This window comes from Xiphias gladius, chromosome 24, assembly GCF_016859285.1.
Source record: "Xiphias gladius isolate SHS-SW01 ecotype Sanya breed wild chromosome 24, ASM1685928v1, whole genome shotgun sequence".
NCBI lineage: Eukaryota > Metazoa > Chordata > Actinopteri > Istiophoriformes > Xiphiidae > Xiphias > Xiphias gladius.
The window spans coordinates 23,831,341-23,845,531 of NC_053423.1; the positions used below are offsets into that span (position 1 = coordinate 23,831,341).

At 43.4% G+C, this 14,191-nt stretch overlaps 1 protein-coding gene across 1 annotated transcript; it reads left to right on the forward strand.

Annotated features, from left to right (window-relative positions):
• The first annotated feature begins 7,562 nt into the window (after window positions 1-7,562).
• LOC120786819 (angiopoietin-2-like) lies at window positions 7,563-13,148 on the forward strand. The gene is made up of 6 exons (XM_040122504.1): window positions 7,563-8,204; window positions 9,135-9,369; window positions 10,542-10,676; window positions 10,901-11,117; window positions 12,148-12,343; window positions 13,002-13,148. The coding sequence occupies exons 1-6, from the start codon at window positions 7,563-7,565 to the stop codon at window positions 13,146-13,148; spliced, it is 1,572 nt and encodes a 523-aa protein (XP_039978438.1).
• The last annotated feature ends 1,043 nt before the right edge of the window (window positions 13,149-14,191 follow it).

The window sequence follows — 14,191 nt, forward strand, 5'->3', positions numbered from 1 at the left end:
ATTGCCTTGGATGACTGGTGTCACAGCAGTGAGGTTGGGCCGACAGAGCTGGATACACTCCTCCAGGAGAAGACAGAGAAGGTGTATTTAGATGTTTACTATAATAAGTGAACAAACTGAAAAGCAATCCTGTCTCCCAGAAATTAAGTATATATACACAACTAATAACGTTTTGTAAACGTGATTGTTAATTTACATATTTGGCAAATATGTTGACGTCGAACGTATCAGTAAAATGTTCGCAGACAACATATTTGTTTTTCATCAAAATATCTGATCTTGCAGCGAAAAATCCACTTGTAGTGACTCCAGCATTATTAAACTGTTTTATGGTTCTGTTTAGACTCTCACAACATTTGGTTCGGGAAAGATCTGGTGGTCTGGTTTAATACAGAAAAAGTTCACAGTGACTTCAGACACAATGTGTTTACCTACACTGAACCAAAACCTTAACCAGAGTGCTTTTGTTGTCTCTGGTGTGACAGTCCTGTGCTTTGTACAATTACGAACTAAGCTTCACCTGGCACCACTTTTGATTGTTCGCCGCTGTCACTGGGGGCAAACAAAGCTAACCTTAGCTCGATTTGGACAAGTTCATATTCTGTAACACAGTTTCACAGCAACATTTCATGTAACTTAACAACAGTTCGCATTACAAACGGGGTCAAGCATGATCCTGCATGTTTTGTCTGTGATTTGGCCGGGCGAGCCACAAATCCCCATCAAAATGACAAAAAACTCTTCGGTTCTACCCCGATCATGCGGGTGCCGTGTTTTTCATTCAAAACAGCAAATTTCGCTGCAAGGTAATGCGCTTACAGTTACGTATTCAATATTAAAAGCTGCTATTATCAGATATTTGTATGATAAAAATGGATCAAAAGACTGTGTGTAATGTGGAAGACGCACTCGTATTGATGAGCTCTCAGAGGTTTATCGCCCAACTTTTCCGCTCCCCTCAGCTCTGCGGAGGGTTTCAGCAACTTCCAGCTCATCGTTTTGTTTTTTTACGGCAACTTTACTGTTGCTCTGTCTGGCAGGCACTTGTTTTCAGCAGAGACGCTCGACCTGCCCAGCACCAAACAATGGACAGGCAAAGTTAGCAACTAGCTAATGAACGTAGTGGAGCATCTAGCAACTCAGGAGCAACCTTTGTTTCGTTAAGTTATCAGCTGTTCGCTAAATCTAACAACTTGAGAAGTCAGTGGGCTGTCAAGTTTTTCTGCCCTCTGGTGGTCAAAAACTGCTCATTGCAATTTTAAACGGGGGTCAGTGACCAAAGAGAAGCAGGCTTGTGACTAGCAGGTCACTGGTTCAATTGGTTCCCTCCCTCATCACCACCGCTGTGTTGCCCATAAGAAAAGGCCTCAAACGAAAAGTTCTGACATTTTGGGAAAAGAGACATATTTACTTTGTTTCTGGGAGTTAGATAAGAGTATTAATCCCACTCTCTTGTCAACAACAGCGCCAACTTAGGCAGGGACACACGGTCCAACCGTTGAGCCAACGAGGGATTTTGGTGTGACGACAGATGGGACCGAGTTGGACCGGGTCTGTTGCAGTCTAGATCAGTGGGTGTCGACAGTCGAAAGATAAAATCATACGGTGTGTGACATGTAAAGACTCTAATCTTGAGTCTTAAAAAAAGATCTAGTTGCTGCCAGTCGTTCTCATAAATGATTTTTTTTTTCAACATGTTTGATATTTGCAGGTGACATTGTTGACCGATTACGTCTCAAATAACCAACTTTTCCTGTAGTTAGCTTTAATTTTACAAAGTTCACGCACCTCCAGTTCCCTTCTTTCCCCACTGATCAAAAACTGCCCAGATCCGGGTGCAAATGGTTCTTCTGCATGAGAACACTAATCCAGAGGGTCTCAGCGAGGAAAATCCTTGACTTAGTTTTTTTGTTCTTGTATGTACTCTATGTCGGTGCATACGGGATTTGAAGCACAGACACATATAAATGCATCGTCTGTGTAATTATTCTGCTCTCCGTGCAGGTTGTGTGACCACGCCTAGGTGGATCACCTTGAGCTCCTCGCCTCTTTGTCCTGATTGGTCTCCGTTGATAGCCTCTTAGCCTATTTATGTGTCAAGAGTTACTTGGTATGTAAGTTGTGCTGATGCATGTCCTTTGACTTTTTATTCCCGTTTTTCCCGTGTATCCATGAAATAAATTTACTCTTTTTGCTCCTTTAGATCCTCTTTTAATTTTTTTTTTTTTCAGTGTGCGGGGAGTTTTTCCGTGAACGTGACTGCTGATTTTGGCCGCACGCACCCGACGTGGGTCTAAAATATCCTGGATTCGGGAGCGCAATACCCTGTAACAAGTCTTGACATCCCAGTGGGTTCGCCAGGCAACCAGCGCAATAGTCGGAGATGCTGCACAGAAGCACTGGACATCAAGAAACGTCATTTGTACATTTATATGTCAAACAAATGGGATTCAGACTGTTAATCCGTGAGCTGTTGAAGGGTTGGTGGGTGCATTTTTTGACTTTGGATTGATCCATGTTTTTTTTTTTCCCCCCTGCCTCCAGTCTTTATGCTAAACCAGGCTGAGCCCCTTCTCACTCTGAAAACGGGTAATGATTTAAGCAGAGAATGTCCTTTTCCCTGGGTTTAGTGGTCATGATATACGACACATTATGTAATCTAAGATGTCCTTAAAGTAAAAAAAACGGGAGCGCCCATCATGTTACCATCTTGCTGCTCCCAGTGGTGGCGTCCTGACAGCTCAGATGCTCCCAGCACTGATTAACGGCTCCCCTGGCCGCGCCCAACGCCGTCAGCGCCGTCAGTAGCCACACGAGACACATTCTCGTGAGACTCCTGCCGGCCAATCAGAGACAGCGACACATACTGTACGTGAAGGATTGTTTTTATCCTCGTGATATGCTGCGGAATCACAAAATCGCGATGCATGAAGTCAGATTCAATTCAACTCAATTCATATGGCTCAAATTCGTATTTTCCGAAGCCCAATAATGGTTTTGAGAGTTTAAAATTTTAGAAAAAAATCCTCCAATTATACTGCAAATTCAACTTATAGGCCTATTGATACTGCTACTACTACTGATTGTTTTAAGAAACAATTATCTTTATTTGTATAGCACTTCCCATACATTTATAGTGTTTATGTCTAAGCTTAACATATTTACAGCACAGAGAAACAACAATAAAGTTAGACATTAAAGTCACTTCAAAATAAACAGTGTAGACTAAATATCTAACAATAAAAACCATTAAACAACACACACACACACACACACACACACACACACACACACACACACACTGGCTTAAAAGCTATAAACAATGGCAATATATTAGTATATTTAAAATTATACAATACTGGGACAGGACATTCATATGGTTTTCAGGTCATATTTTGTTTTCTTTCGATCATGAAAATGTTATTATGCAATATTACAATATGTCAGTTGACAAAATCAATGTTTCAAACACATGAAAACTGTTTCAGGGTCTTCTTTTGTTGAAATGATGAGAAAAACCACGCAGCTGTTTAGCTATGAAATGTGAGATTTATTTAGATTTACCTTATGACTCTAACATAACTATTTCTTCTTTATCTTCTCTTTTTGTTATTTATTTGCTGTTTTCTAAACTTTTGTCATGCACATTTATACATTGTTGCATCTCATCTCGTGGGTTTGTAATTGGTTCATGTAGCACATCATTACTTTCTTTGTGTGTGTGTGTGTGTGTAAAGCTGTCACTTTTTTTTGGAAACACATTTTTGTTTGCATGTTAAAATTGATTTTACGATCCTACCTAATACATTTAAAGCCCTTTATGACCTGGGCCAAGATTATAGTTCTTCTAAATACGCAGTGTTATAGATTAAACTAAACTAACAAAAGTACATAAAGTAGTTTTCCTTCAAACAGCTACAAGATCAAATGCTGGATACACAATAGAGTATTTTTACCTCGAGCATATTACTCTTACCAAAATAAAAGTTCTGACTACTTCTTCCACCACTGCTAGTTACTTTACATTACAATAATATAACATTATCCCATAAAATATGATGAGTGGCTATAGCATATAATATATAAATATATAAAATGTATATGCTAATGCATCAGTAACAATTATCCATTAATATATTATAATAATATCCCAGGGCATCATTAAAACACAGTTTGCTAATACTTCTGTATTTTATGAAAGTATATGAAAGTATATAACCTTTCTTTTCTTATTTTTTGCATCTGGTAAAGCACTTTGTAACACTGGTTTTTATAAGAGCTATATGAATTATCACGATCATAATTTTATTTTCTCTGTTTATTATTTCCACTTCACTTACTTTAATATTTTAACTGTTTGTTAAACTGTTTGAAATTGCCTGCTTTTCCCCCCTATTGCTTTGTAAAGCACTTTCAGCTGCATTTCTCACATTAAAGGTCATACATAAGTAAAGTTTATAAATTAAGTTTACCATTGTTTTATTGTTTCGTGTGCTGTCACAATTATAGCACTGCCAAATTTTGAAATATATTTTACAAATAAAAAATATTATTAAATGCTACATATTATTCATTTCTATAAAATTTAAAGATATATGTAAATCTCTTTTTTTATACGCTTGAGATTTCATTATGTTTGATCCAATGTACGTCTTAGAGTTTTATCTTACGCCTGTTTTGCTGGATGTCTGGCTTGTTTATTTTCTTCATGTTGTATTGTTTTTAATGATCATTTTGTGTAACTTACTTAATGGTTTTAAGTTATTTTATTGCAGTTGTATTGACTTATGTTATTGTATTGTAACCCTATTAATATCACCCCATATATTATGTATTCATTTGAGGTTAAAGATGTTTTCTTTATTTGTAAAACAATTAAAATGAAGAAAAAGAGGTTTAAAAAACAAAAAATACATTTATATGACAGATAATGAAGATACTCACCACACTATCCTCTCTCTCTCTCTCTCTCTCCGCTGTTTTCTTGACGTTCTGCCGCTGGACAAAGATTCCTGTTGTTCCCCTCCACTTTTGTCCCTTCAACTGACAGGCAAATTTTATATCCTGTCAGCCAAGGACACACACACACACACACACACACACACAGAGCGAGAGAGAGAGAGGGAGAGAACGAGCGAGAGAGAGAAGAGAGTACCAGACTTCTGTTGTGGAAGATTTTCTACACAAAAAAAAAAAAAACATAAATTAAAGCTCAGGCACAGCATAGCTTGGCTTATTTCCATTTAGGGTGACGCAACAGGCTGCTCCATAGGCAGGCCCCCCTGGAGACATCTGTCTAAGGCCCCTGGGACAGACCTTGAGACTCCTATAGGAGCATCACCGAAGGTGAATAAATCACAAACCAACTTTTCCTTCACACTTCAGAAAAAAGATTCTGATTTATAGTAAATGCGGATCCGCCCCAAAATTGTATGGGTTCCTCTCTGGCCCCTTCTTCCGTCCCTCCACCAGGTTTGGTGCAAATCTGTTCAGTAGTTTTTTCATAATCCTGCTGACAAATAAACAGACACGAGCGAATTGATGTGCTTCCATCCACTACTGTTATGTGAATATTAGGAGTTGGTGGGTCAAGATAAACAGCTGGTGGAGCTAACTCTCTCGTCCGGTGCCATTATACCACTGCAGCAGAAGGGAGCGCAACCAGACAACGTAATTTAAATCGCTCCAGGTGAAAAACCGGGTGGAAAGCATGATGGAAATATGACATTTGTGTTTGTTACAGTATAAATCTGAGAAAGGTGGTGGAGGATTCACTGACGTTTAAGTCCCACGCCTCATGTGCATCATCGTTTATTCTCCATTTATTCTCCGTCGCACACTGAATTTTTCCTTTATCGATACGCCAACTTTTCTACCTCAACATCCCCGGCAGGGCCGCTGGAGTTCAAGTTTCGCCTCAAGTGCACGGCACATCAGTCGCCAGTCGTCAGTCCCAGCAGTCCTCCATGCTCACGATGAATTTTCCCACATCGCAGTGCGTGCTCCAGTTGTTACTCGGCCTGATTGGTCTTTGGATCCAGGTGAAATGCTTTCTAAGCCTCAGCTGAAGCTGAAGCTAATGGAGCTGCTTTGGCAGTTTGAGTTTGGTACAAATCAGGTGGGGATCGTCCAAAACTACAGTCTTTTAATTTGAAATTCCGTCTTTGTGTGACCGTGAATCGCAGATCTGTGTCCTTAAACATGAAATCAACAGATCCGTGCTTCAGCTGATGATTTCCTTCAGTAACACTTGTTAAATTCACACTGTTATTCAGACATTCAGTCTTTTATTTTATTGTGTTATGTCAGTTACTGTAACTTGTAGTCACATTGCTCTAATACTATTAAATGCAATATATTACTTTCCAGGCCAATGGCTGTCAATCCCCTTAGAGGATTAGCAGGATAAGATGTCATACCCAGTGCTGAACACACACACACACACACACACACACACACACACACACACACAGTCTCTTGGCTGTCCCGATGCTTTTCCATAGAGCTGAGCTCAGCGCTGGGACGCTGGGACATACCAGGTGACAGGTAGGAATGGGGCTCAAATGCTTTGAGTGTTTCAGCTTAAATATGAAATTCATGTTAACCAAAGGACCATAAAGTAGTTTTTACTGTTTTATCTTATTGGCTACATTGCCTGCTGCTTTATTTTCCAAAGCTTATCATCAGTGTTTTAGCTTGATTAGTTTCCGCTAATTACAGGTCATTTCTAAGATCAACTTGCTTCTGAAAACAGGCACTAACAGTCGACATTTATTCAGTTTTAATTTTTACTGTCAAAGTTGCATTGTCATCATGTGACAATACAGTTGAGAGCAGGGACTCTCTTGAAGGTGCATTTAAGGACAAGGATGAGTCAAACACAAAAGAGACAACCCTATTGCCAGATAATGTCAATCTTGGATGACTCTGCAAAACACAAGACTATGTACACGGATGTGATTTCGGATTCCCAATATCTGAATTTGGTCCTCTCTCTGTTTATCAGCGGACTCTTGAATCTCAGATGTGGTAGCATAGGCCCTATTGAATGAGTGTTTTCGTGGACCAGGGTTTCCAAGGACCTCTCCGACCTCTCAATGAGTTTTCTTTATTTCAGGTGTTTCAAGGTTCGATGTAAAACTGCTTCTCTTACTGATTCTAACTCTGTTTCCTGGGCTAAAAGGTAACAAGACTTTCAGTCCACAACACAGCAGGTGAATGTGAAAACACTAGCCCTCGTTGAGCCCCTTCACAGAGGCCTGGGCTGGGATGTTACAGAGTTTGAAGGGGTCTAGCTAGTTTGCGTTTAAGTCACAACATTTCATGAGCTTCATCTGAACTTTATTTCAGCTCTTCGAAAGTTCTTCCCCATCCTGAGTTGAAGTCTGCAACTCAAGCCTGGCGTTGGAAGAGGTCTGGACCTCGTCTTGCTGTTATGACGTCAGACCCTGAAGTTGATCCGGTAATTGAAACCGATTCTACTGGTGACTTAACTTTGCTGTGTTGTTGCTATGGATAAAAGACAACAACAACCAGGGAGGGCGAGTTATTGAATGTTCAGGATGAAGTGGCAATCTGGTTTACTGATTTTTGTCTTACTGACCGGCTGGTGTTTCCGGCCTGGCACTGGTGACTTTGTGGCCTCTGATGAACACCCAGACATTGGCCATGATGAGGATGTACACCCCAACGCCCTCAGAGAAACAAACGGGGATGTACTGGACATGAATATCCAAACGAGCAGGGATGTACCGGACACGAATACTGAAACAAACTGGGACTTACCAGACATAAACAAGGACAACTATGAGGATGCTGACTGGCATCCTCCTACCTCCCTCCTGGAAACACACTCCGATCTTTCCCCAGACGCCCCACCAGTGATGCGCAGGGGCAGCACTGGTGTTGAGGACAGCACCAACCAAACCTTCATTGGAACTATTGGTACCTCATCCGCAAAGTGTGGCGAGTACAGCAGCCAGCTGACGTCTAACGGACAGTGTCGGCTGATGGCAACGCTGCCCCCTACGGGAATGTCACAGAAACGCTGCCCAGATATGTTCCGCTGCACAGACGACGTCTCCTATTGGCTGCGTGAGAACCAGAACAGGAGGGAGCAGCTGGAGGAGCTGAGGGAGACAATGTCAGAGCTGCAGGAGGAGCTGAGGAACCACCGGCATCGGGTCAAGACCCTGGAGGTGCAGGTAGACTGGCTGGTTTGTTTAAAGATACAATGACAGAAAACAGAAGCTCTCACCTAGTGTCACATGCCCTCTTGTGGAGAAGGCAGATTTCAAAACTGAGTTGACTACTATAGTGCTACTACCTGACACTATATTCGGGCAGGTAAAGCACAACACCCTCCATTTCTCTCTGTCTCTCTCTCTCTGTTTATCTCTGCCTTTGTTTATCTCTCTGTCTGTCTTTATCTCTCTGTTTTGACACCCACTAAGTCCTCCTTAACCCGGAATGCTACCAGGATTACCTGCAGGCTTTTTGCCCGGGGTCCTGCATCCTTCTGTTTCTGCCTGACCCAGAGAACATTTTTCTTGGCTCCACAGCCTCCAGGGCGTTCCTGGTCTAAATCAAGTTAGGACTGGAATCTGACTAAAGAAAAATGTTGTTTGCCATTGTTTGCTGCCAAAAATGATCATAAAGTTTTGTTAGGGCAGTATGCAGACCATGATTTCCCTTCAGATTTGAGCATGTAAGCTACATAATGGGCTAACTTGTTTCCTGTGATTGAAAAGTATCAGTTCTGATGATCCGACATCTTGGTAACTCAGTTTATTTGAGTCAGTAGCTAAATCGTGCCAAGATGAAAACGTAAAAGTAACAAAAGCTGTACTAGTCTTACTAAAGGGTGACTAGTGAGAAGCAGTAGACATTTTAGCCTCTATATCTATAGGAATTCACATGATTTGCTGTGTTTGAGCTGCCTTTAAATTACTAATTTAATGTAGGCCTATTAAATAATGGATTACTTTTAGATATATTTAGATAGATTCCTCTCAACTTTACAGTTTCTCTACTGCTTTATGTCTTTTTAGGGCAGCATTGTTTTCAACAGAACAACCTCCCCAACACCTGTTACAGATTAAAACTCTCCTTCCTTCTGTCTTTCTTTCTCTCAGGGTGAAGAAAGTGTTGGTTTAAACTCGACCTTTGACCAGCGCTTGCGTTCTCTGGAGCTGCGTCACACCAAGGCCGACACGCTGCTCCATGTGCATGCCGCGCTGCTGCACGAGCTGCAGGCGCAGCTCGGCAACCTGTCGGCTGCCGTGCAGCGCATGAGCCGCAGCACGGGCTGCACGGTCAATGTCATCAGAAGTACACCGCCGCTCGGCATGCGAGACACACTGCCACCAGGTACTCGTGCGACACACGCAGTGGCGAGTTGCGTGTTGCAAGATGCTCATGAAACATTACCGTGACACGGAACATTTTAAATTAGTCAAAACCACACCCAACCGCAGTTTTTCCTGCAGTGCATTCCACATTTATTTTATTCTACAAAGCTGGGAGTTCCACAGCTGAGGGGGCCTGGACAGCAAAGGCCCGGTCACCTTTAGCGACAGTTCGAGATTTTAGAACTGTTGGTCGGGCCCTGCTAGAGGATCTCAAGCATCTTAAAATCTTAAAATCAATCACAGGTAACCAGTGAAGGGCAGCAAGAACTGGTGCGATGTGATTGCATCTCTTAGAACACGTTAAAAGGCTGGCAGCAGCGTTCTGCATCAGCTGCAGTCTTTGGATGTTCGTCTGCTGATACCAGAATAAAGAGCATCGCTATAGTCGAGTCTGGACGAGATAAAAGCATGGACGACCTTTTCTAGATCTGCAGATGAAAGTAGCGACCTGATCTTGGTTCAATACCTCAGTTGGACAAAGCAGGATCACCCAACTGTGGTCACCAGGCTGTCAAAGGACAACTCTGAGTCGAAAATAACAGCTAGGGTACATGCCTCTTTTTTTAACATTATTAGATAAAACACCCAGAGTAGACGAGAGATAATGCTGCTAGTGCTGGGGCCAGAAAGTGCATTTATAATTATTTCAGATTTGGAGTCAGTCAACTGCAGAAAATTATTGGACATCCAGTTCTTAATGTCAGCAAGGCAGGACATAGAAGGTTGTACCAGGCTTTATCGAAACATACAGTTGCATATCTTCTGCATGGCAATGAAAATCAAAATTATTTCTGTGCATGGTTTGGCAAACAAGGGGTAGCATGTACATAGTAAATAAAAAGAGACCCAGAACAGACCCCTGGGGCACACCACAAGAGAGCGGACAACCAGAGCTCCAAACTTAACAGGGAGGGACCTAGTGGCTGATATGAATGGTGTGTTTACTTGCAGGAACCCAACTTCAGGGCTCTGCTGCAATCTCAACAAACACTGTGCAGTTTCTGTTTAAGAAACAACAGCTACACAGACTCAGCGACTCAGGATTTCACTAGTTCCATTAGCTTTAGTCGACAGTTTGAGTGTCTCACGATGCCGTGTAAAGGCCTGTCTCTCTCTGTCCCTCTCCCTCAGATGGACAGTATCTGTCTTTCTGTCCTTCGGACTGTGCGTCTCTGTATCACAACGGTGTACGTCGTTCTGGTGTTTACACCATCGTCCTGTTGCCAGGTGCCACCCTGCGTGTCTACTGTGACATGGAGACCGAGGGTGAGACACACACTGTACACTGCACACACACACACACACACACACACACACACACACACACACACACACACACACACACACAATTTATATCTTCACGTCTTCACACTATACTGTATGTGTGTGAATATTTATAATATACCCCTGGTTGGATTAACCCGCTAGGGGGCCGGGGACAAAAAGGAGCTACTTTTTAAACATGACGTACTTTGGTGTGTGTGCACCAGGTGGGGGTTGGACGGTGTTTCAGCGGCGGCGTGATGGCACGGTGAGTTTTAACCGCGGCTGGTCAGAGTACCGAGACGGCTTTGGCGAGCCGCGGGCAGAGCACTGGCTGGGCAACCAGCACCTCCATCTGCTGTCCAACCAGGGACACTACAGCCTCCGCATTGACCTGCAGGACTGGAGCCACGCCCGCAGACACGCCATGTACCACAGCTTCAGGTAGACAGAGAGACTGGGAAAAAGATAGATGATGTAGGCAGTAGATAATAGTAGAGAGACAGCCGTTAGACACACGCAGAGGCAGAAAGACAGGTAGGGGTCAGTCGAGATTTGGATCTCTCCACATAGCGAAGGTGGCAGCCCACTGTGTGAATGTGTGTGTGAATAGATGAGTGAGAGGCAACTCGAAAAGCACTTTGAGTGAAAGCGCCATATAAATGCAGCCATTTACCATTATAACAGCAATACTCTGTATAAAAAGAGTTTGGAGGTTTGTGTGATCTGTTTTTTATTTTGCCCTTCCAAACCCGAAAACAGAAGAGCAAAAGTGTAAGGAATGGATTGAGGAGCCATCTGCTGTAACGTCAGCTGCAAACGTCAGCACGCCTGGTTAAAGTTTGCTCCAGCCTACATGTAAGGAGCTGGGCTCTGAAGCGACCTCGGCGTAGTGCTGCAAGGAGCGTTGCCACTTTTGGATTCCCATACAACAATCATTGCAAAAGGATGGGCCATCAAATGGTGAACACATTTTTGCAGCGTCATAAACTCCCTGGAGTGACTCTGTCTTATCGGAGCTTGATCCACTGTGTCCAGAAACATTTGGGAAATTTAGAGGAGCCGCGTGACTAATTTGTTTCATACCTATCGTGTGTGAGGCGACCGGAAGTCGACCGTCTCGACTGGCACGCGTCTCGGACGCGCGTGCTCTCAACCGGGTCTCAGCAGTGCTCTCGACGAGTCGGCCACAGAGTTTGCAACCAACTCACAGTCCTCACATTATTTAGCCGGACGTCTCCGTCATGGTGAAACCTTCTAGTCGGCAAAATCAGCGGTTTTATGTATAGAAGAAGAAGCCTCCTTTTTGTTAACCTCTGTCTGAAATCAAGGACCCAGTGAATTCATAGTAAACCAATTGACCATGAATTTCAACGTGTAGCCAGCTCTTCTCAGTGTTGTCACGGTAAACTGCGTGCGCAGGGTCATTATGCTTTGTTGATGAAGATACTGGTGTCCTCTCCTCCTCCTGCAGGATAGATAATGAGAGGAACCGGTACCGCCTCCATGTGTCTGGTTTCAGCGGAACGGTGGAGGACTCGTTCGGTTGGTACCACGACCAGCAGGGTTTCAGCACGCCGGACACCGGCAACATCTGTGCCGAGATCAGCCACTCCGGCTGGTGGTTTCACCAGTGTTTCTACGCTAACCTCAACGGCGTCTACTACAAGGTGGGACTGTAGGAGAATACACCGCAGGTTTGAGTTGTGTCCAAGAATCTGCGTTATATTGTGCATGTCCTGGTTGTTGGTAAGGATATGACAGGACAGGACAAGACTTTTGAATTAAAATACACAATAACGTAGCACTAGAATATTTGGGGGAGGACGGAGTAGCCCGATAATCAGACTAACCTGCCGTTTATTCGGTCTGACATCAGGTCCGTGTCAGGTGGGAAGGGGGTTGTTTTGTTATATTTTGCTCCAATAAATCCGAAGCGAGTGTCCTGCCAACATCATTGTCCGGAAGAAATACGCCAAACGAGAGTCGTTATTTCCATTGGCCAGCTTGCGACACCCTGCGCACCCTACGAAGCCGATTGGCTCGGTTGATTCGTCAACCAGGGAAACAGTCACCGGCGAGCAACGGACAACAAACAAACAGACCTATTGGAATCGCAAAAAAACCAAACAAATCAGCGATTCACGGTCGGGAGAGAAAAGAGGTCAGGAAGCAGCGGAGGCAGGGAGGTGGGCACATGAGGGTGGAGCGTGACATGTCAGCGTTGATGGTTGTCGACCGGTTTCAATGACCTAACATTGACATAATGTTGAAGTAAAATGAGGTTGTATAAATATGTTAATGTTGTGTATATGTTTTGTCCACCAGGGGGGGCGCTACTCTCTAAAAGCCCAGAATCTGCTCGGGCCGGACGGCATCATCTGGTTCTCCTGGAAGGATTCAGACTTCTACTCTCTGAAGGCGGTCACCATGATGATACGGCCGCGCAACTTCAGGCCACGCCTGTCGCCATAGTGATGGAGTGTTTCTCATTAGTATGAACACAGGCCGGAAGTCAGCCGGCAGCTTCTAAAGACCCTGGGGGCGTGCTAGAGACATCCACTAGAGCACCAAATATGTATTAATACGCCACTGAAAACAGTCCCCAGGAAATGCATTATTTCCTCCTGTCTTAGTAACAATTGCTTAAAACTACAGTGACCAGCTGTTTTTAAGAAATTACTGAGCCTTTAAAAAAGTAAAACTGCATTTGTGAGCCATTTATTAACGATTTACGTCTTCAGGAGGAACCGGCGGGTTTGGAGCTGTCGGAGGGCGTTGAGAGAGACGGACCAACACGCCTTGGCATTAAAGAGCAAAGAGCACACGTTAAAATGTCCTTGAGTAAGAGATTAGGAAGCAACGCTGACAGGAGGCGGTCAGTGTACCTGAGAAATGAACCGCTCCACCATCTGGATTAAGCAGCTGTCCACCTCAAAACCCGAAGTTTCCTCCGCAGCCACTTTCCAGCAACCATCACATCACATTTGTAGCGGCTGAGGCTGCTTAAGACTAAAGTAACGCCTGACTGCAACGAATTAGATACAACATGGGCATGATGATTGAGCTTTAAGGCGCTTTTATGGGCTTTTTTTTTTTTTTTTTTACCTCTGGACAGGGTCAGAAGTTTCCCCATTTCCATCTTCTGACAGTTGACACAAGAGTGATATTAGTCTTCCCATTAACTCAAAAACCTGAGTAAGCGTGTTTCTCAAAGCATCAAACTATTCCTTTAGTATCGCTGCAGCGAGGTATGGATTCCAAACACCGGAGGTAAGCCGATACTGGTGTTTTGTTTTGTTTTGTTTGCCTGGTATTGATTTACTTAAACTGGAGGATACATGATGCCGTATGCTTGTACGCAAAACACTATAGTCACATAGTATCAGGACAGACTGTGCCTGCCTGTGTGTTATTTGATGAACTCACCTGCATGTAAATGTTGGAGACATCCGAAGCTATGGCGGGCGTTCAGAACAAATTCATGTAAAATTCGCTCTCTTTTTTTTTGGTTGGTA